The 23,305-nt window shown below is 32.5% G+C and overlaps 2 protein-coding genes across 5 annotated transcripts; one reads left to right on the top strand and one right to left on the bottom strand.

Moving 5' to 3' along the window:
* Nucleotides 1-742: 742 nt before the first annotated feature.
* On the bottom strand, nt 743-22,062 carry LOC106674452 (E3 ubiquitin-protein ligase RNF19B-like). 4 transcript variants are annotated; one of them, XM_014407185.2, is made up of 17 exons: nt 21,307-22,062; nt 17,094-17,307; nt 16,950-17,038; nt 16,702-16,885; nt 15,244-15,358; nt 14,983-15,173; nt 14,772-14,916; nt 14,539-14,675; nt 14,378-14,475; nt 6,060-6,255; nt 4,788-4,941; nt 4,579-4,729; nt 4,240-4,519; nt 2,635-2,785; nt 2,430-2,577; nt 1,383-1,615; nt 743-1,305 (listed from the first exon to the last, which is right to left on the bottom strand). In XM_014407185.2, the coding sequence occupies exons 2-17, from the start codon at nt 17,305-17,307 to the stop codon at nt 1,176-1,178; spliced, it is 2,616 nt and encodes an 871-aa protein (XP_014262671.1). In that variant the 5' UTR covers nt 21,307-22,062; the 3' UTR covers nt 743-1,175. The 4 variants fall into 4 exon arrangements, with proteins under 4 accessions (XP_014262671.1, XP_014262672.1, XP_014262670.1 ...); XM_014407186.2 differs by having other exon boundaries at nt 21,455-22,062; XM_014407184.2 differs by having other exon boundaries at nt 21,672-22,062.
* On the top strand, nt 8,231-12,483 carry LOC106674453. The gene is made up of 2 exons (XM_014383668.2): nt 8,231-9,221; nt 10,553-12,483. Exons 1-2 carry the CDS (start codon nt 8,829-8,831, stop codon nt 11,444-11,446), a joined length of 1,287 nt encoding a protein of 428 aa, XP_014239154.1. The 5' UTR covers nt 8,231-8,828; the 3' UTR covers nt 11,447-12,483.
* Nucleotides 22,063-23,305: the final 1,243 nt, after the last annotated feature.

Raw genomic sequence — 23,305 nt, 5'->3', positions numbered from 1 at the left:
CTCCTATTTCTTTTCAGTACTTAAAATATACCACGTATAAAGTATGATTTATAGGAAGAAAAACATGTAATTAAAAAAAAAAAAGAAGAGAATAGTTTCAGAAAATAAAAGAATGTCAATTTTAATTTTTTATCTTTACTTTGGAATTGAAAAATGAACAAAAATAACTTTTAGTTCAGTTTATCGTTTCGTGACCATAATCCTACAAAAGATCAAAAGAAAAAAAGATGTTACACAGTTTTCCAAACAATATTTATGTATTATTTGCATTTATTATGCATTATTGTTTTTGTTACAATTTCATTTAACACACAGTGTGCAATCTCAGTTGATCCAGTTCGACACAGCTATTATTTTGTGCTTATTTTGTGTAGAAAGGTAGTAAAACAAAATCACTACAGTTAAACTTTTATTATTTTTCAATATATTAATACAATTTTACATTTAATACATTCATTATTTTTAATAAATGTATGTATAAATTAGCTGTTGAAGTAATTTGATCAGTCCATTAAAAAATAAAAACTTAAAATAAAACTTAAAAAAACAAAAACACTGATTAATGACATGTACCCTTAATCTGATCCAAAAATCCTGTAAATGAATTAACACATTCGTTACAGCACTGATTTTTAAAGACTCCTGAGATATGACAAAAAATTTTATTCAAAAAATCTTAAAAAATTCCAAAATATCAAATCGAAAAAACAGTCTTTGCATTAACATTGCCAAAGCGATACTAAATGCCTGTGACACTGATTTGATTCCAAAAATACCCCCAACAGCCTACAACAATCTTCGAAAGCAAGCGTTTCCCAGAAGTGTGTCATTCTGGAACATCGTTCGTATATGGGGAAGGGTTTAGTGCTTCTTCCAGAATAACAGCCATAACGAATGTGTTAACATACACAGAAAATTACACAACCTTTTGCACAATTGTTTTAAATGCAATTTTTGTTCAACAATATTTCAAACCTCAACTATTTGAGGGAAAAAATTAAATCAGTTGGCAGAACATAAAAAGTCAACATTAAATGAAAAATTAAAGCATAATCATACCTTCAGTTATTTCCTTTCGCTGTACAAAATTCAATAAACGTGTTTATTTGAATTACGCAATAAACACAATAGAAAAGGGAAAAGGCAGTGGTGTAGAAATAAGACACAAAAATCAATCACTCTGGCATAGAAATAGAGAAAGTTTCACTAGGAAGAAGTGACAAAATAGGAGCCTCAAGGCTTCGGGGGCTCTCAATATTAATGTTTCCACTCTGGAAAAACATACTTCTCAATGATGAAATAGTCCTAAAAAAATAAATAAATAGTTAATTGTGCTAAATTTTACAACATAAACATTTATATTTTTTTTAAAAGACGCATACTTTGAAGTTGAGGGAGGAATATCTTCTATATGTTTTTTAGAATGTCTACTTTGAGTGTTTACTTCGGGATCGATGTAACTGATATTTTTATCAAATCTGACTTTCTCCCCACTTGGTCCTTCTTCTAGATCTGTACTTGATTTGTGCCTGCGTCCCCCCTTTCTGGACGTAACAGCATCTTCCTGTGAGCTCATCAATTGGGAAACTGTGTCAGAAAGATATACTGCCTCATCCTATAAACACACAAAATTTTACTTGCAAGCTATCATCTCATCAGCTCATCCTACTAACTACAATATTCAATCATTTCCAACGCATTGAAGCAAACAGAATGTTTAAATGTTGTAGAAATACATAAAATAATAAACAAAATAAGTGTTTTACCGAATTAAGCTGATGCTGAATTTATAAGAATACAGTACATAAGAGAAAGATCTTTAATTTAAATTGATTTAAAATTTCTATTTAAAGTTTAGTTGAGATGCAAAATTAGTGTCAAGAGCGGGACTCAAAACCAACCTCAACCACATTTAACATAAAATTATAAATCACTTATTAAATAACCATATGTGTTTAGAGACTAGAATAATTAATTGACCATTTTAATTATTTTAAATAAACATTATTTTTATCTAAGGTACGCTGCTGCCTTGAGCTATCGTGTTTTTGAAACACTCGGACACAAACTCCTCATCTCAACCTAAATTAAATGTTAATTATGTTATACGGTGATTAATTGGTTTTTGAAATTTGTTGTGCTGTCTTGTTTTCCCTCATAGATTTCTTTTTCATGTAGATTAAAATTTGAAGCAAAGTTTAGATGGCAGGTTGTGTTTATTACTTTGTGTCTCTGTTTATAACTTTTATACACATATTTCTTTTTGATATGATTATGTTCGAAAGTTCTCTTTTTAACAGGCCAGAGACAATGCTGTAGTTTTTAAATAACTCATATCATAGTTATAATTATTTGTTTATAAATGTACAACGTGCTTGAAAAAGACGACTGAAAAGTAATAAGAAAGTTTGGAGTAAACGGGTTATTACCTGGACATTGAGCATACAATCATCAGTAAGAGCTCTTGCACCACAATCATCAACAATAGATTTATCTAAAAGATTTGTTGCTGCTGGCACGGTGTCATTTGTTAAGCTAAGCCTTTGTGTTGCTAGAACATCAGCCAATATTTCAAGCCTGAAATATAAAAATTGTACTTAATTGAAACAAAGAGAACAAAAACGTGTTATTCACCTTTGCCCAGTGATGTTAGATTTGCAATCAGGAAGGGCAACCAAATTGGAACTCTTAAAATCTGTCTCGGTCTCAAATTGGCTTCCACTACCAACTGAAAGGGAAACCTCACCTATACTTGAATTTCCTCCTGGGCTAGCTGTGCCTCCATCTGTTTAGAAAAAGTTCCAATTGAAAAAAGTCACATAATAGCTGGTTTTTTATTTTTATTTTTTAAGTTTATTTTTAAATTTATGTATATTCAAAGTAATTATTAATTAAAAAAAAGATATGGACAATATAATAATGCATATAAAAAAGATATATAATTTAAAATAATATTTACCAATAAAACTGTATGGATATGCAAAGGTTGTCGAAACATCATAGAACAATTAAATCTAACTAATTAATTTACCCGAATTCTAAATAAATGGCATAACAATAATAATTGAATACAACTAACCCAAAACAGAGATATCCTCTAGAAATTATGTAGGATTGAGAATTTATGTTTATAAAAAAAGGACATTTGTTTACAAAACAGGAAAGCATACAATAAATTTTGGGGAAACAGCTTGCCATTATATTGATACCTGCCTGGACAGAAAAAAGTAATAAAGTATGACCGAGTCTATGATCAATTAAATTGAACAAGCAAAAATTCTCTATCCATAATCAACAACAGGGATGTATTGTATACTTCTATGAGTTAGTTATCCAGGGTGAAATTCCAGTATTCAAAAATTGGCAATTCTGCCAATAATAGTTAAAAGACTTTAACTAAGCTCTTAATGAAATAGAAAATAAGAAGTCTCCTGGACCTGAAAGATACTAACCCATTATATTAGGAAAAGCAGGTCCACCAAACATAACACTGTCATTATAAGAATACGAATATTACCAAGAAGTAATTCCAGAATAATGGAGGAATAGATAAATAACTCCAATATTTAAGAAAAACAGCAAAAACATTTTTAATAAAGGGTTGTTAAACAGCTACTTACATCATTTAAGTATAGTAATGTACCTTTAGTTCATTGACTGGCCACAAACTTAAAAGAAGTCTCGAAACTGAGTTAAAAAACGAAAATGCCAAAGAACAACATAATCACATATTCTGCCGTACAACAATTTTTTCTGTACATTTGGGATCAAAAGGATGATCTGGTGATGGTCACCTAATGAGAATGAATTCGGATTGGCAAAAAAATATACAAGTTTTTGCCATAAAATTTACAAAAAATCTGTAATCTGACTGCAGTCTGCAATGAGATATGGCTATTGGTTATTTAGTGATAGTTCAGATAGTTCATTAATAATAATTTTAAAAAATAATATAACTATATGGGACAGTTTTGTGAAAATGCCAGTTCATCTGTTAAAGCAAAAGCCTTAAAAATTACTACCACTGGGTTAATAATTTCAGCATATTATACAACCATATCAATTTTACACAAAATTAATAAACCCATTTTTTTAAATTAAATTTTAATTAATGTCACAACGGATTGATTTTATCACTTTCGTCTTAACCTTAGAGAAAAACATAACTTGGTTCAAACTTGTCTACACTGCATAAACTACAATTTAAAAAAAATATCTAGTAAATAAAATTAAAATTACAAAATGTGTGCTTCTGTGATAAATCAGAATTGATGAAGCTGACATGACTGTCGAAGCGAACCCTCTCTGAAGAAATATCATCTGTGTCTTCCTTGTACAAAAGCTTCTTTTTCTTCATCAGCTTTCTCATCATACAGGTTGTAAGTTCTTCTAGTGAGCTAAGAGCATGAGGTTCACTCCACTGAGGTATGGTCTCAGGAGGTATCAAAGAGACAGGTTCTACAATGGATGTACTGTCATTGCTTGCAACTCGACAGTTAGATAGTGACCCACCATCCATCTAAATAAACAGCCCAATTTATAAGTTTATTATTCGAAACTAAAGTAATTGTTGTTTACTTTGAAATTGAGCACAGAGCCAGCAAGTCCCTTTGTCGAAGCACCACCATCATCCACAGCGGACTTGTCCGACAGACTAGCTGTTGCTGAGGCAGTCTCACTGCTTAAGCTGAACCGTTGTGGAACTACTACATCAGCCAATATTTCAAGCCTGGGCAAGTTGAAGTATAAGTTAGCTGAATATCAGACTATAAAATATAATTTTTCACCTTTGTCCGGTATTACTGTTGGAGGCAATACTTCCAGCAAGGGCTACAAAACTTGCACTCTCGCGATCAGCCTCTCTCTCAAGTTGACTCCCACTCCCCAGCGACAAAGAAACCTCACCTATACTTGGATTTCCTCCTGGATGGCTATCTCCATCTAAATAAATAATTAGAAGAAAGTCTACAGACGTATTTCTTGCTAAAACAATGCAAACATGTAATGAAACATTTAGAAAAATAACACCTATTTGAATGAGAAATACATGGTGCTAGAAAGTACAAACCTCGATGGACACTATTATTTATTTCTTTTTATTTTTTAATTGATATAAATGTAAATCAGCGAGCAAATAGGAAGAAACCAGTTAGTTTAAAAAAATAAAATACAATTATATATAATTATATATAAATAATAAAAAGAAATATATATATTTCTTTTTTTATTTTACTAATTACCAATAATAAACTTTTCTATTTAATGATTCTTGAATAGCCCATTAACATGATGATTTAATGGCTATCTAACAAATTATTACTTTCTATGTGAAACAATTTACCTTCTTTGAATCCTCACAAGCTATAACAAATTTGATTAATTTGTTACATAAAATTCCAATGTGTACTGTAATGCAAGACTCTTTCACAATTCTGAATCCTTTTCTTTTCTCAAGAAATAATATTTTCATTATTTGGGTTATTTGAAATATAAAAGGCAAAGCAAAATGTTTTTGGAGTGAGAGAATTGGGCAAATATGAAATAATTTTCTATCATAGTAGGTTGTAAAGAAAACATTTTGCAATAAATAAAAAAAAAATGCGTATTTGCTCATGAAAATTATACCATAATATATTTCAACATATCTTAAAGGAGAATAAAACATATAATTTAATGATTAATAATTTGCAATGTTGTTCCAATATTTGATATTATATTTATTTAAACCATTGCAATCAAAATGCTCCCACAGAAAGTCAATATGGGTTCAATTTTCTTTAAAAACTGAGGGCTTACATATTAATTGCTTGTTATCTCTAACATTTTTTAACAATATTTTGTTAAAAAATCATTCAGTTCTAATAGTTTATTAATGAGTGGGGTTATTATTTAAAAATAAAAAGTAGAACAAGACAAAAGGGCTAAAATTCTTTGAGGACTTCTTTCATTTGTGGATGTTGGACATTTCTCTCAGATGTCTAAAATAAAAGAACACATCTTCTCTGGAATTCACAAGGTAATTCTCTGAAATTAGCTAATTGCTTGGAGAGGTGGTGTACCACTTGATTTCGTAGCCAGAGCTCCCATCATGTCACCCTCATCATCAAAGTCAAAACGGACTCCAGTTGCTGAGGTGCTCACACCACAGCCACCAGAGCGGCATAGTGAAACAGGAACCACACCATACACATAGAACAGTAGTATAGGTACTCCAATCCCTACAGCCAGACTTGCCAATATAGGTGATATTAGCACCTACAACAAAATATATAATTAGTAATGACTGATAATAAAGCAAATTGTATGAATGATTTTTGTAACATTTAATAGTGTATACAATTCATTACATGTCATGGTCCGATTGACCAAATAACATGTTTCAATTAATTAATCTTTATGTAAGTATGGGTTGAGATAAAAAAAGTCAGTGTCATGAGCAGGATTCGAACCCATGACCTTCGGCTAAATACGCCACTGCTCTAACACTTGAACTATCAAGACTAAGATCCACTTGGACGCTAACTTCCCACCTCCTTACATAAAGTTTAATTAATTGAAAGATGTTATTAGGTCAATCGGGCCACGACATCTAATGAATAAGTTAAATGAAGTATACCTTCACAAAAGCTCTCCGTGGCCATTTCATTTGTCACCAAGAATCAAATAGATTACACGACATTTAAAAAATGGCAAAAAGGAGGGAAAATTCGAAAGGTTGGGTTAGGTGGGAAGTTAGTGTCCGAGTGGTAGTAGCTCAAGTGGTAAAGCAGCGGCATATTTAGTCGAAGTTCATGGATTCGAATTCAGCTCGTGACACTGACTTTTTTATCTCTACCCATACCTTACATAAAGATTACATTAAAAATGTATACAATGTAATATTATATTATAATATTGCATCATACAATCATAGCAGTCAAGGCATTGACAGAATTGTAGATAGAAAAAATTTGTTTATCTAAACATTTCATTTTATAATATGAATATTAAGCACAACTACTTAATGTGATGTCTTTGTTTGGTCAATTCTGTTGTTAACAAATAGAAGATAACATGCTTTAGCGTCTAAACAACATTTCATTGCTTTCATAAAGTAGTGTAAGATAGAGCGAATGGTTTCATTTCTTATGTTGATCACTGGTGAGCTCCTGACATGTTTGACTTGAATCAAGTTCAATAGCTTCCCTCAATTCATCATTTCATTTAAGACAGGTCTACCGGACCTTGGTTTATACTCAATCCCCTCATTCCCAGAAGCAAACTTTTTGAACCGCTTTTGTGCAGTGTGCTCATTTATTATTCTATCACGAAACACAGTGTAAATTTATGAGCTACATCAGCTGCCGTGGTATGAGCTATGGGTTTTGAATCACTCAAAATGAAAATATATTACGATTTACAGTGCACTTTTCATTTCAACAATTCATTATTCTTTTGGTATTACATGTTATAAACACTAAATCCTTTTATGTAAAACAAATTTTAACTAGAAATTTAAATGTTTGTTATTTACTAATTAATTTCATACAACTACTCTTTAAATTAAAATTATTGTTTGTTACTTTATACCTAAGTATTGTTCTTCGAATGTTATGTATATAAATTTTATTGTTTTGTTATTAAATTTTGTTTAATTTGTAATGCATTGTATATTGCAATATACCACTACATGGTTCATATAACTGTAAAGGCATTAATCCTTGTATAATTGTATAATAATAATAAATAATCAATTAAGTACAATCTTAATCAAAGGTATAATAAAGAAAAATGGAAATATAAGAAGAGACCTTTGGAAGGATTTGAAAAGCACTAGAAGAGAACTAAGAAAAGTATACAATGGAATATGAAATACTAGTACATAATTATATAATGAAATGAAACACAAAATACTGAAGAAACCGAAGATCATGTTGAGCACTTATATGTCAAACTTGAAAATATTTTATTCTTAGTAACTTAATTTTTGCTAAAAATTTATAAACATCATGTAAAAGAAATGCATTTAGAGGTCAAACTTGAAAATATTTTATTCCAATAATTCTTAATTATTACTAAAAATTTATAAACATTATGTAGAAGAAATACATGTAGAGGTCAAACTTGAAACTATTTATTCTTAGAATTCTTAATTATTACTAAAAATGTATTAACATTATGTAGAAGAAATACATTTAGAGATCAAATTTGAAAATATTTTATCATTAGAATTCTTAATTAAAGTTAGCTGTGAAGTTCACGACGACGAAATAATTAATAGCCTTTCAATATTTTTTAATTCTAAAACAGAATACGAAATTTATAGTTTTTATTTAAGTTGTAGGTTTAGGTGAGGGGGCGAATTAAGCCCAATGAAACGTGACGACAATGATCGAGAAAATGAAAGGGCTGTACGCTCCTACTGGGGAAGTGTACTGTGGTGCATGGGCATCTGTCAAGTGCGAAAAAGTCTACCTCTGCTGGGAAAGCCTAGCACCCCTACTACCAGTGGTATTGATTGAAGGGTGGTGCAGAAGAACAACAAAGGGCGGTGCCTTTGCCACACCCCTTTATTGCTCAGCTGAAAAGCCAAACTTTTATTTATAAAATCATGACATAACGTAGAATTACAAGTCGTAAAAGGGACGGTCGGCGTAAAAGGTTCGATATGCAATAACGGAGAAAATAAGTTCCCGACTATGAAATTGAGGTCGAGCTTTCGGGCTAAACGGCACTTTTTCTAACGCCGGCCGTCGAGAGAAGAATCTTAATAAAATAATATAATAATAAGAATAATAACGAAAGGATCGTGTTTTGTTGAAAGCAATGAAAAGGCCGAGGAAAATGATATGAGCAGGGGCGGAAGAGGGGGCCGGGCGGCGGTGGCGAGTCAGTCGACAGTGTCGACACTCGGAGTCTCACTCTCGACGTCGACAGTCGGTGCCGAGATGTCGGAGAGTTCGGAGGACGATGAGTGGCCGGTCAGCTCGTTTTGGCTTGAGCACATCCTCTCCGATTACCACGGCAGCCGTGTCACCGTCCGCGATTACCATTTGGCTCAGAAAGAATCCGCCCTGAGTGACATCCTCTCAGTGTCCGTCACCTACGCCCACGGGCCGGACGAGGAAGTGACCTGCACGCAACGCGATCTCGTACTCAAGCTGCTTCCGCGAGATCCCTTCAGCAGGTTCTTCGTCACTGAGGCCCAATTCGATCTCAGGGAAATCAAGTTTTATACAAAGGTAAATCTCGACGAGGAAACGGCTGGCCAACGATAAACATTACATACAATCTTTTATTACCACACATTACAATATTTGTTTTATTTCTGGGAAACTGCCTTTGTTTCACTTTTATATCTCCTCGACTTTAACATTTTAATTTTTACGAAAAAATCAACGTTTTATTTTTTGACACTGCAAAAACACTTATTTATTCCCATTAATTTTATTTCAAAGGCTCAATTATATTTTATATTAATCCCTTTTATGTTTAATGGCTTAATTGACCAAATTAATTATTTTAATTAATTATTCTTTTTATGTAAGGTTTTAGTTGAGATGAAACGGAATTCAAACCACGACCTTCTACTTTTATTCGGTATTTACCCGAAGGTCGTGGGTTCGAATCCTGCTCGTGACACTAACTTTTTCGCCTCAACCAAAACCTTACATAAAAAAAATAATTAATTCATATATTTTATATATTGCATTGCTATGATTTCTTTGGTTTAATTCTACCATTTTAAGTTTTTTGTCAGTAAATTCATTTATATCAATTGAAAATTTAATCATATTTATAGTAATCTTTTTTTTTGGATGGTCCCATTAACCAAAGTAATTACTTTAATTATTATTCAAAGTATGGTTGAGTTGAAAAATTAGTGTCACAATCGGTACTCTAACCCATGACCTCGAGATCAGAACTCAGAACAATACCAGTTGAGCTATTGTGACTGTCCCCACGTCACCAACTAATCATCTCAACCTACAACTTTTTTTCTTTTGTACAATATATATATATATATATATAATTTTTTTTTTTTTTTTTTNCTTTTTTTTTCCGTGGGTTCGCAACAGCAGAGGTCAAATCAACTCTTGTGGTGCTGATGATTTTGAAAAAAAAAAACATAAGCATGTTGGGTTTGAATGCAGTGCCCTTGGATTCAAAGCCAGGACCTTTATCTAACAGTGATGACAGTCATCGCCTAAATCATTGTGACCACTGACTCCCCTAACATACTCCATCAAAACTTTATAAAATCACTCTGGAACATAAATGGTTTTTTGCTTTTATTAATTTTTTTTTTTTTAAATATAAATGTGCAAGTTGCATTCAATTGAAGTGATCCAAATTTAAGTATTATGATTCAACTAAGCCTACACTCGACTAATTCAATAATTGTTAACAAAGTGATAGCGATGTGTAAGTAATCGTGTGTAGAGCAAAGAGCACAACATTCGTTTTGTGATCTCCTAATTTATTACAGAAAAATATTCATCCCAAATATCTTGCAAAAATTTTTTTCTACAAATTAGTAGAAATATTAAAATGTATGTGTATTACTTTCCAGATTGCTCCAGAGCTGCATGAATTTCAGAAGGACTACCTCATCGAACCTGAAAAATCTATCGAACTACCTATTCCACAATGTTACCATGCGCGATACTCTGGCTCTGGTGACAGTCCAGTAGAGTCGGTTCTGGTTCTTGAAAACTTAAAATCCTCTGGTTATGAGGTGATGGAGTTTGCTCGAGGACTGACCTTAGACCAGGCAAAATCAGCATTGGAAGCAGTTGCAAAATTGCATGCTCTTTCCCTCGCGATGAAAGTTAAAGAAGACATCCCACTGGACAAAAAATACCCTTTCTTGTTTCAAACAGCCCGTGCCACAGACTCATATCAACAGTTAGTCGAAAGGGGATTGCCTCAACTGGCACAGTTCTTGGAGACCCGTCCTGGACATGCAGCAGTGATGGAAGCTCTCATCAGCATGAAGAATGATACTAAAGAACTCATATCTTCTCTCCTAACCCCTAGAGAGCCAATGGCACTCATAACCCACACTGATTTTTGGTGCAACAACTTGCTCTTTAGAAGTGATAACAGTTGCAAGATACTCGATTGGCAGATGGTTACCTACTCTAGGCCAACAAACGATGTTGCTTTACTTATTGTCAGTTCTGTGCCAACTGAACTCAGGAGGCGTCACACAAATACACTTTTAGACCACTATTGGGGAAAATTTACAGAATTGTCTAAGCTACTGAACATCGATATTGAAATAACTCTTTCTTACACAAAAGGGGATTTGACAGCAGATTTCAAAAGATCTCAACTGCTTGCATTGCTCCTCTGCATCGGATCTGTCGATGTCGCCCTTGGAGATCCCGTTACCGAACAGCGTCTTCTTGATTTGCTACAAGATCTCCATGATGAAGGAATACTGTCAAAAGATATTGTCTAGTCTTGCAAACAATACTTTGTGAAATAACAGTGCTCACCAAGTTTTAAAGACAAATTATAACTGTACCTATGGGGGTAAGGGATGCTTGGCAAATTTTATCTACTGTCTGTTGTTCAATTAATTTCTGCTTCCATATACATTTTGATCTATTAGTTTTATTACTATGATATGAGTTCCCCTAAAACTATATTCCCCTCCCTCTCTGTCTCAAAGCCAGATTAAATAGGGACCAAGTTCCTAGAGTGCCAAAATATGACCCCTTTGTATTTACTGTTATTATATATCCCTCTAAGATACAGTAGATTTATAGTTCTGGTTTTCTAGTTCTTAATATATTTATAAATTGAACTTTAAGCCAACAAATATTCTAATAAATAATTCTAAGTTATATATTTATTTGAAATAAGGTTTTCCAAAGATGTGTCAACTTATGTTAAGTATTGCTAAATTTCAAATGTTCTATTAAAAGTATTAATAAATGTAAAATCTCCTTCTTTACCTTAAAAAAGCATAACCTTGTAAAAATGCCCACATCAAATTATGATTAATGTCCAAAGTTTTAAAGAATGATTTATAATTTGTGGTATACTTCCAAACACAGTGAAATTTCCAACATGTTACCAGGGAGTGCAATTTTGTATACAATTTCAATGTTCTTGGGCCTTACAATACAAGCAAAATATTTAAAAATAACTAAAAAGGTATTTTGCAAAAAAAAATTTAGCAAACAAAATTTTTTTTCTGTCTTGTACAAAACCGAAAAATATACCGAAAAGAATGACATTGCTGGGTTTAAAAGGACGTGAGTATTGCACAGAAAAACCAAAAGAGCACAGTATGTTTTGAAAACTGTCCTGTTTTCATATCATGTATGTCATGATTTGCACCAATGAGTAGTAGGGGCCCTGTCATGACATACAAGACCACTCGCTGAATGTGTTAATTTAAGAACAGAATCTTTTGTTACAAATGAAATGAATTTACTGAATTGTTCCAACCCAATAAAGTTGAACTAAAGACACCCATAAAAAAATAAAACAGTAACAACACCAAAATTAATAAATATATAAATACTCTACATTTCCCATATACAGGGTGTCAATGCAGCACCCACTTTTCTTGAAAGCAAAGGTTACAAAAAAAATGTAAATGTAACACTCCATATTTGCCCCAGAGATCTAAAATAAATGGTCTAAACATTTTTTAGTAGGGGACTGTGATAGCAGAGTGGTTGCATGTTAGACTCTTGACTCATAGACCTGGTTGGTTTACACCTAGACAATGCACATTTACTTTGGCTAATCATTAAACCATTAAAAGAGCAAAAAATTAATGTCATAATATTAAATAATTTTAATAAACTTTACTTTTTCAAATGAGATTTACCTGCCAAGTTTTGATACATTTTGAAAAATTATATCTTTTCACCTATACAGGTATTGTAAGAATGAATCCACTTGACATTCCGATGAAAAGTTGGTTTTTAATGCCGCTCCATTTTTGAATGTGCAAAAAACATGAATTGCAACACACCTAATATGGACCAAATAAATACTGTAAGAAAATAATTTTAACTTTATTATTAATTTGTATGTCAAACATTATTTTGATACATGTTTAAAATGGACGTTAATTGAAATCTATTGTACTTTTTATGCCTTTATCTCCATGTTTAACTTTACATTTTTTAATTCAAATTTCTCAAACCAGTCGAGTTCCCTCCCTTTGTTGAAATTGTGTAACAGTTTTATTTTTAAATTTAAATTGAAATTGTGTTTTATTTCATTTAGATGGTCCTAAAATTCAGAAAATTTGTTCAATTTCGGCAAGTGTTCATTAACTCTTTTTTCTGTCACTTTTTTTTTGTTACAGTATTTCCAGAGATATTTCAACTGAAGACTGGGAGAGGGTATTTCATTCTTTCAATTGTTCAAACAAAAATAGATATTTTAAGAGTTTACTGCTTCTAGTTAGAGAGATCAAGAGAATTACTACCCAAAAGCCAAAATACAATTATTTATTATTCATTATCATAATAAATGAACACAACATTCAATTTTCAATTAGTTGGACCCATGGATTCAGAGGATGAGGAAAAGGATCCAATAAGAGTCATAGACTGCACAAGTTCTAGAGAATTGCCAAGCTTTTGATGTAATGTCATCTTCAGACTGTTTTTATTTACAAATTTATCAGATACATGAAAATGTGTTTTATGATGACATACTACAATGATTAGTTAGACACTTAAACTCTGATTTACAGCAATTTTACCTATTAAGGGCATTGAGTTGGTAAAGTAAATAAATAAATCAAAACAATTTAAAAAACTCGAACAAATTATTGATCATTTAAACAATAAGCTAAGTACAAACTTCTAATGGCCAGGTAAAAGCCACACGTTTCATCTATCAACTCTCTACCGTTTTAATGCACCCATTTTTCTTTCCTTTGAAAGGAAGAATAACACGACCATGAATGAAAAATTTACTCCATTTACTATCCCATATTCTCTGGTCTGATGATTCACAATTTCCAAAATTTAAAGCAGTTTAGTAAAAGTAAAAAAAAAGGCCTTAAAACAACATTAGTATAAAATACTCCCACCCCCAGGCTTGAATGGGAATATTGTGAAATACACAACCAATCTAATTGTTCTTGGTGTCATTTTATTCATAAAAAAATAGTTTTTGAAAAATTATCTAAACTTGGTAGGTCTCATTTGAAAAAAGTAAATTGACGCTTAATTAACTATTAATGTGACAAAAAATAAAAAATGTTTACACTACTTACTTTAGATCTTTTAGAAAAACTATGGGGATACCATTTAAATTTTTTTCTACAATCCTGCGTTTTCAAGAAAAGTGGGTGTCACATTGAAATAGACACATTCTATATGCATATGTACATCGAGATTAAAATAATACTTACTGATGCAGAAACCCCACCAGCAATAGCAAAATTCCTTTTATGTTTATTAGAGTGTTCATACCTTGTGTAAAGCTTTCTTCCCACCCACACAGGTATTCCTAATGATTGAAAAAAAATTGTAATTAATGAATTGATCAATAGATAAACTTATATCCACATACCAATAATTATTGCGGGAACAGCTATGCCAGCTACAAGGCCGATACCAACCGGAGCTCCAACAAGAGTTCCTAACTGCCATAGAATTTTTTTTTTCCGTGACCACGGTTTTTTCCCCCAAAATGTACAACCTGAAGGGCTAAACATAACATTGTTCACAAATATACATAACATTGTTGTACAAACATAAAAATTGTGATTAAATTGACAAAAAAAAAGTTATTGCATAAGTTACCTAAGATAATGTAAATCTGAAATTTCTTTCATACAAAGCCAACAGAATTCGGCTCCACAAACTGCACATGTCATATGGTTGCAAGAACCATCATCCATTTTTACAATCAAAACTTGGCACCTCGGGCATGGCTTTATATCATCTCCTAAAATGCAAACCTAATTGAATAAACTGTTTAAAACAAAAAACAAGCCACAATAATAATTATTACTATGTTGAGAATCTTGACTGAAAGACAATGATGAAGATCTGACATTAGGTGATCTTTGAGCTCTAGCAGCATCACAGGTTTGGTTTGGATGCCAGGCAGCTTTGCAGTGGTAACAAAAATATGAGCCACAGCCTGGCCTCTCACATTTTATTTTTGGACAACTAGCACAGCCTGAAGCTATCACAGCATAACTGAAATAAAATGCCTACATTGACTAAAAAGAAAAGGAAATTAAGAGTATTCTTATACTTGGGTACATGCCTACAATCTGGAGCAGGACACCATCTTGTATCTGGATCAACAGCAAGAACTTTTCGTACCATAAAATCCTCATACTTTTCATAGCGTGACTTATCGTTGAGAATCATTCTTATATCTGATAAATGAAAATTGGACTGTTTAAAGTTAGGTTTAATAAATTAATGCTGTTTTTTCAATTTTATAACTTTTTCAACAAATTTAAAGTAATTATGTTTTTAAAACTAATATTACAGAAATAACCAAACAAAACATTTTCTACTTTTATACTGAAAGGACAGATATACATTAATTAAATTAATCCAATGAAAGATTATATAAATTTAAAATCAATAGTGTAACAAAGTTAAGTTACTATTTAATAGATGGGTTGGTAGTATTATGAATTGCTAATCCTCTTCTTTTTGTTTGTAGATTGTCTTCCTCCGATAGACTGGTTTGGACAAAGAAATAATGAACTGCTCCAACCATATATGTAATAATGTCGATGCATTTTGGAGCCTATCTTCAGGGCTCATAGGAGTAGTAGTATGTACTATTTATTAGCCAGCAAACATAAATGGTCATTGCTGAACAGTAATGTTTTGGTTAGTTTCAAAGTGACAAATCGATTCAGAGATATGTGCAGGGGAAAAAAACATTCTTTCCATCAGAGAAAGGGTTAAAGTCATACTAGTCATGAGAAAAATGAAATGATTGTCTGTGCACAGAAGCAAACACACATTCGTATGAATTCAATTTATTTTTTACTTTCACTTAACAAAACTAATATCGTTTTCGTAATATGATTGGTACTGATCATTTTTAGACTGTCTGTGTGATTTGTATTTTGTCACCTTCAGTGTGTCTGTCCTCAAGAGGAAATCTCATGATTTAATATTTTTTCTACATGTGGCCTAAATCCCATTTCTAAATGGTATCACTTATGGGAAGTTGGACTGAATATCAATCATTCTAAGATTTTTTCTATTACCAAGTGTACTGGCAAATTTTGTATTAATATATATTGTGTCTGGCAGATGGCATTACTCATGCCATTATACTTTGTATTCTCCTCGTAATGTAATGTGAATACTATGCTATTTTTCTTTAAAACAAAAGTTTTTCAATCAATCAATCAAATAAATTGTGTGTTGATTAATTCGTATAATTTAAAAATTAACATATTAAACAGTATCAAAAACTGCTCTACACAACACTGAATTACATGCAGCCCTAAATCTTCCACCAGAACATGGCTAAAGAAGGCTCAAAAGAAAAAACAAGGCCCTTGAGAATGGTAGGTAATACTGAAGGCTTATCTGTATACTATGGTATATTTTCAAAAAATAATAATGTTTTTAGACAAATTAATTAAAAATAACTAATATTTATTTATTTACCTGCATATATAAATGAGTGAACTTATGTGTAAACTTATGCACACCAAAATTTGAAGAAAAAAAAATTAAGAAAACTTACCATTTGGATGCATAGGTTCTGAACACTGAGGGCAAGAGACTGAAACTCGGGACTCAGAAATTTCCATTCTAAGGTAAGTCTGAAAGCAGTCGTAGCAGAAACGATGGGGACACGTAATTAAATGAGGGAAATATTCTGGTGCTAATTCGCTTAAACACAGGTTGCATTCAATCAATCCATCACTCTACACATTAAACAAAAAAACATTATTAACCGCACAAACAGAAATATACAGTCATGGAAAAAACCTTTGTTGGATCAGAAGAAACTGACGTTCGTCCAGCAGTTTCTTCATTTTTTTGTTCCGGATTGTTTTTGGAATCGATTGGTGTTTCCCCTAAAAATAATTGAAATTAGCAAAAACAATTTAAAGAAATAATGTTCAAACTCACCAGAAGCATAGTTTGGAGTGGTTTGAAGAGGCTGGGTACACGACTGCTGTTGTGGCCGATTAAGAGAGAGGAATCTTCTCACAAGAAGTGGACTGGGGTGTAGGAATCGTCTTAGCGAAAACCGTGAAAACCCTCTTTTCCTAGCACTCCCACCAACATTACTACCTTTCTCCTCATCATTTACTCCTGTTCTACTACTACTAGCTTTTCTCATCTATACAAACAAATATACCTTAATATTATAATTTATATATATATNTTTTATAAACTATAATATTTATGATAATGTTTCTAAGTTTATTGAATTTTTTAAAAATATTAATTTAAAACAGCAAGAATCAGCCTATAAAACAAAATCAGCCAACAAACTGTTTGGTAACAACTGTTCTTTGCGTATGCATCTACTTTCCTTTTGTAATATCTAAGTTTGTAGATACTCAAATGTTAGTCAATATTCAAGTGGGAGGGTTTGGCCCTGGAACCAAATACTCAAAGACCATAGAAAAGTGCACTAGTATCTTCTAGGCTGGAGACCTTCCAACTGATATTCACCCCATTCAACCTGAACAAAGGGTACAAAAAGTAAAGACTTACCTATCATGATAGCCAGACAGCCATCAAAGCGCTATGTTCAAACACCATTAGCTTGAAGATGGTGCTGAATTTCAAAACTAAATTAAATTAATTACATACGCAAAATAAAGTTACTCTCTGCTAGGCCCAAAACAAATAGGAGTAGAGGCAGTGAGAAAGTGGATGCCCTTGTAAGGATAAGAACTGCTATACCGCTGATAGGTTCTGAGCACTTCTGTGTCATAGGGATTCACAAATTAATGAATATAAACAAAAAGACAGGATGAAAGTGAGTCAAAAGTGGAATTCACTCACTGGACACAATCAACCCAAAAATATCCTAGTGAGTTTTAGAAGGAAAGAAACAGCATAACGCACGAAAGGAAGCAGGAAAAAATCTTCACCGCACACTAAATGGACATTTGCAGAAAACAGGTATAATCTAACACAGTATGTGCTGATCCTGCTTTGGGATGTACCGTAGAAGAAATTCAACCATAGGAACTAGTTCTACTAATCAAATTTCCTGATGAACTAGGACTCACCTGTGTGCTATAGTTATAGAACAGGGGATACAATAGCTCTCAAAAAGCGAGCACATTAAACCACATCAAACTCATATTATTGGGTTGTCCGGAAAATAATGCAGGATTTTAAGTTTTCATTAAAAAAAATCTATATAAAATATTCTGTTTACGTTTACAGGATTACTCATTTGTATGAATGTCAACACTTATTAATCCTCTTCCAAATGATATTGTTTGTTTACCTCTGTAGCATTCCGCTACTTGGAAATAATTCAGTCATCCTTATAATGTCAAAGCGAGAATTTCGTACGATTTTCTTTTACGAGTTTAAACTCGGCCGAAGCGGAGCCCAAACGGCTAGAAACATTAACCAAGTCTGGGGCGAGGGTTGTGTTAATGAGTGCACTGTGCAAAGGTGGTTTAAAAAATTTCGGGAGGGAGATTTCAGCCTTGAAGATGAAGAAGGTCGTGGAAGGCCTTCCTCTCTTAATGATGATGTTCTGCGATCAGTGGTGGAAGAAAACCCCAAAACAACTGTTCGAGAACTTGCTGACCACCTCAAGGCGATTGGAAAAGTGAAAAAACTCGAAAATTGGGTTCCACACTCATTAAACGATCGCCAAAAAAATCAGCGCTTTGATGTTTGTGCATCACTTCTTTGTCGAAACAAAAATGACCCATTTCTGGCCAGAATTGTTACATGTGACGAAAAGTGGATTCTCTACGATAACACTAGACGTTCTGGACAGTGGCTCGACAAAGGAGAAGCTCCAATACATTTTCCAAAGCCCCCAACTCATCAAAAAAAGGTAATGGTTACGGTATGGTGGGCTTCATTTGGTTTAATACACTACAGCTTCTTAAATCCTGGCGAAACCATCAATGCTGAATCATACTGTAACCAAATTAATACCATGCATCAGAAATTGGCAGTAATGAAGCCCTCTTTGGTCAATCGGAAAGGGCCCATTTTGTTGCATGACAACGCTCGACCACATGTGTCACGTGTAACGTCACAAAAATTATTGGAGCTTGGCTATGAAACTTTGCCTCACCCACCCTACTCTCCGGACCTCTCGCCTACTGACTACCATTTTTTTAGACACCTGGACCACTACTTACAACACATAATATTCAAAAATCAAACGGAACTGGAAAATGCATTTATTGACTTTATCAATTCTAAAAATTCTGAATTCTACTCAGACGGAATTAATAAGTTACCAACACGTTGGGAGAAATGTATTGAGAGTATGGGAAATTATTTTGATTAAAGAACATTGCTTTAAAGTAACTAGTTTCTTTTTTTTTGTTTAATACCAAAATCCTGCATTATTTTCCGGACAACCCAATAAAACTTGGTATATATTGAAAATTTCCTGGTATCTGGTATTTCATTGAGGACATTATGCTTTCCAGTCAATAAGTTAACAAATCATTGTTGAAATCCCCCCCTTGAGTACATGGAATTTATTATGTTGTAATTAGTTAACCCCAAAACTTTCGGATTGATTCTCCGATGCTCTACTATAAAATGTAAAATGACATCATAGTTCAGGAAAAGATCTGTCAACTCCTACAGAAACCCTATAAAATCCGGCTAAGTCTTATATACTCTCTGCATCCAATTGTAATGAATATCAAAGTCAAAAAAGGATCAATTACTCCAAAGGTAGTTTCAATTTCAACAATTTGCTTAAATACAAACCTGCAGGCCATTGTTGTTTTACTTCAGACCCCTTTCAAATGCTTAATTTCCTCAACATATTCCTCTGAAGGTATTGAAGACCTTTTTATCACAAATACCACAGCATGTTGGTAATTTTAATGTCCATAAAGTTATTTAACGATTTGATGGGGATATATAAAATAACAAGCCGTCGGTGGCCACAACGGTTTAGGTATTGATATGGTGCTCATCATTGTAATGTAACAGTCCTGGGTTCGAACACAGGGCCACTGGATTTGAACCCAATTTGAAATACTTACAAAAGAGCTTTAAAAAATCAATGGCTATGGCTTTATATGACCTCCACTGTTACGAACCATAATTAAAAATAAATAAGCAATTCAGATGAGATATTTAATATCAATCTAAAAAGTGTCTACTTTAATTAATTTTTTTAAACAAAATTCTAATTATCCTACATCTAAGCAGGCCAATATAACAGTTGAAATTAAGCTCTTACTTTTAATAACTACAGTATAACATAACAATACAGAACAAACAACATAATATAAAAATTGACATAATTAATAACTAAATTCACTAATTTCGTGGTCCGCTTGACCAATTTCATTTTCATCTCAACTAAAAAACCTTAATTAATAATAATTAATAACGTTCAACGGCAGAGAAAGCAATAATTAATAATAAAAAGCAGCCTGCATGACTTTTAACAAAATGAACATTGAGGAATTTCCCCTTTCTAAACGGCAGAAAAACGTTTTACTAGATTATTCTACAATCTTTTAGTTACCACCGTATTGTAAATATATAAGAAATGTGTACGTAGGTTTTGTTAAAAACATTTAAATTGTATTTTTTGTATTCAGCAAGGAAAATATTAACATTAAACATCGGACATAGCACACATCGAGGTTTGAAGGCTTTCTCGAGGACGTTCCCATATTTACTCAATGACACATACTTTGACAAGTACAACGTTTACGCTGATCTTTTGATTAAAAGCTAACATTACAAACTGCGCGATTTTAATAACGTATCGCCAACACTAGGATTTGGTTTTTTTATTTTTTAACAGCATTACACTTTTTTTGGGAAAAAGAATGTAAGGATATAATAAAATGTTTACAAACATTTAGAACGGACAATATGTTGACCACGTTCGTAGCAATGGTTGGGAATGATTAGTAACCAAGTTGTGCAACACTTTTTGTAAGAAATATATTTTTACATGGTGATCAAAATGTGACTAATGAACCCAATGCCGTTATTTCTTCGCTTAAGACAAACGAATTCCAATCTATACAAAGCGAGAAAATGAAAAGAAAACAATGTATGATATGGCCGATTTACATCAATATAACTCTCATGTGTTATCTAACTGGAAATTAATAAAATTCAGATGGTTATCTAGTCTTCCGCTTACCTTGTTATAACTAGTTCCTCATTTACCGTTTTGAGTGAAATTTGTTAGGACTGTTCTTCTGTTTACGATTTTTCCCTTCGGGAAAATTAAACTTCAATTTTGGAGAAACATTTTTTGTGATACGGCGTTAGTTAACATGTATAAAAACCTTCTGGCGAAGCGGATGGGCGACTGTAGTTTGTATGTTAAAAAAAAGCTTGAAGATTATCAGAAAAGAAAACTCGACGGGTAAGTTGTTCTTGACACGATTGACATTCTTCCGCAGCGGCCCGAGAGAAAAACCCGGATAAAAATCGCGGATGGGAAAACCGATGAAAATGAAAACAAAAACAAAATTAAATTAAAAAAAACAAGGAAATCAACACCTGTAAAAACATTCGAAAGAAAGTAGAACGTCAACAGCGACACTTCCCTACTCTCTCTCTCTCTTCAACTGAGAATTGAGAAAATCACAACATAAAATAATAGTCGAATCGACATAATCGAACCGTCGACTGCCATCGATTCTCTGACGAAAAGAACACAAAAAAGCGTTGGGACAACGAAATTCCAAAAAATTAAATATGTTTCTACAACGCTGCTCCAATCGATTTACAACTAATCTACAAAAGTGTTATTTTATGAATTTAGACATTTCCCACACAAGCAAACATACGAGAAATTGGTACTCCAAAAAGGTGCGTATACATTTAGGAACCAAACAACTCTTAGTGATACACCACCTTTTTTGAAGAACACAAAGGGATTTGCAATGCATTTTTCCGTTTATATTTTGTATTAATTATATATATTTCTTTATAATTTTTTTTATTTTATAATAATTTTCTATTTAATACTGTTTTCTGTAAACAATTGTGTTTATTAATTTTGGAGTGATATTTTGTGTATAGGTCAGTGTGCCAACAATGTCAATGTCATTTCCTCTTCTTCTAGTGTCCAAACTAGTGTTGCACAAAAAGGCAATCGTCTAATTTTCCTCACAAATAAATTATTACTATTATAATTCTACGCAGTGAGCCAGAAATATTTTTGTCAGATGGTTCATCAGTGTTTTGGTTCACAAATATATATGCACCTAGATGTGTTTGAATTTGGCACCTTTCTATTCCTCTGCTTAGTCTACATACATGTTGATTGGCAATGAAAGGCAACTAAAAATAAATACATAAAAATAAGCTGTATTTGTTTTATATAAATTTTTAATTCACACTGCTTTAGTGCTTGTGATGCGATGTTGTGTGGGTTACTCAGTAGTAACGTCCTAAAGAAGAACATATGAGCTTTTACGTTTGCTTGGATCAGTGTACGACCTAGACTTGAGAGCAATGAACTTGCTCAAATCCATTTGTGTGGGAATTTTTCTATAAAATCAACTTTGAAACATTAATTATTGATGTTCCTGACAAACTGGTTCTCAAAATTATTAAATTTCCTGTATATTAAGATTATGAAGAAGTAAAGTATATTTTAGCTTAAACCTTAGCTTTACTATTTTTCTTATTTTATTTTTTAATATGTTATTTTAATATGTTTAGTCTCAGACATACAGCTGTAGATGTGGGTTGGCCTTCATTTCATACGATAAAATACAATAGTAATAATAATAAATAATCCTACCCTCCCAGCTGGATCAATCCCTCCGACTTTTATTTGCAAGTCTCACTTGAGCAAATACTCTTAATTTATTGAACAATTTGTACAAACAACAATTGATATGAACATTGGCATTTATTTAAGGTTCATTTCCCTGGGATTTTTTCTATGAGTCAAATTAAAGTGGCTATTCAATCAATATATTTACATAATAAATTGTTTTTATATGGCTCTAGTCAATTGTTATAATTTTCTTTAATTGTTGAATAATTCAATGTTTTATACTGATCACCAATAGTTGCAAGTCGTGTTCTAATTTCACCAATCCAATTAAAAGGCATAGTATAATGTTCAGTATCTAGCTTTTCCAATCTTATAAAATAACATTTGGGTAGAACGGAATCAG

The sequence above is a fragment of the Cimex lectularius genome, unplaced genomic scaffold (genome assembly GCF_000648675.2).
Source record: "Cimex lectularius strain Harlan isolate CLEC.00 unplaced genomic scaffold, Clec_2.1 scaffold24, whole genome shotgun sequence".
Lineage (NCBI taxonomy): Eukaryota > Metazoa > Arthropoda > Insecta > Hemiptera > Cimicidae > Cimex > Cimex lectularius.
This window is presented reverse-complemented; position numbering and strand designations above follow the sequence as displayed.

Excerpts from the sequence above, each read along its gene's own strand:
- LOC106674453 (XM_014383668.2), top strand. The coding sequence starts at position 8,829 with ATGAGCAGGGGCGGAAGAGGGGGCCGGGCGGCGGTGGCGAGTCAGTCG. Across the intron at positions 9,222-10,552 it reads AAATCAAGTTTTATACAAAG|ATTGCTCCAGAGCTGCATGA; the intron begins GTAAATCTCGAC and ends ATTACTTTCCAG.
- LOC106674452 (XM_014407184.2), bottom strand. Across the intron at positions 15,174-15,243 it reads TGTCCTGCTCCAGATTGTAG|TTATGCTGTGATAGCTTCAG; the intron begins GCATGTACCCAA and ends ATTTTATTTCAG. Across the intron at positions 6,256-14,377 it reads CTGGTGGGGTTTCTGCATCA|GTGCTAATATCACCTATATT; the intron begins GTAAGTATTATT and ends ATTTTGTTGTAG.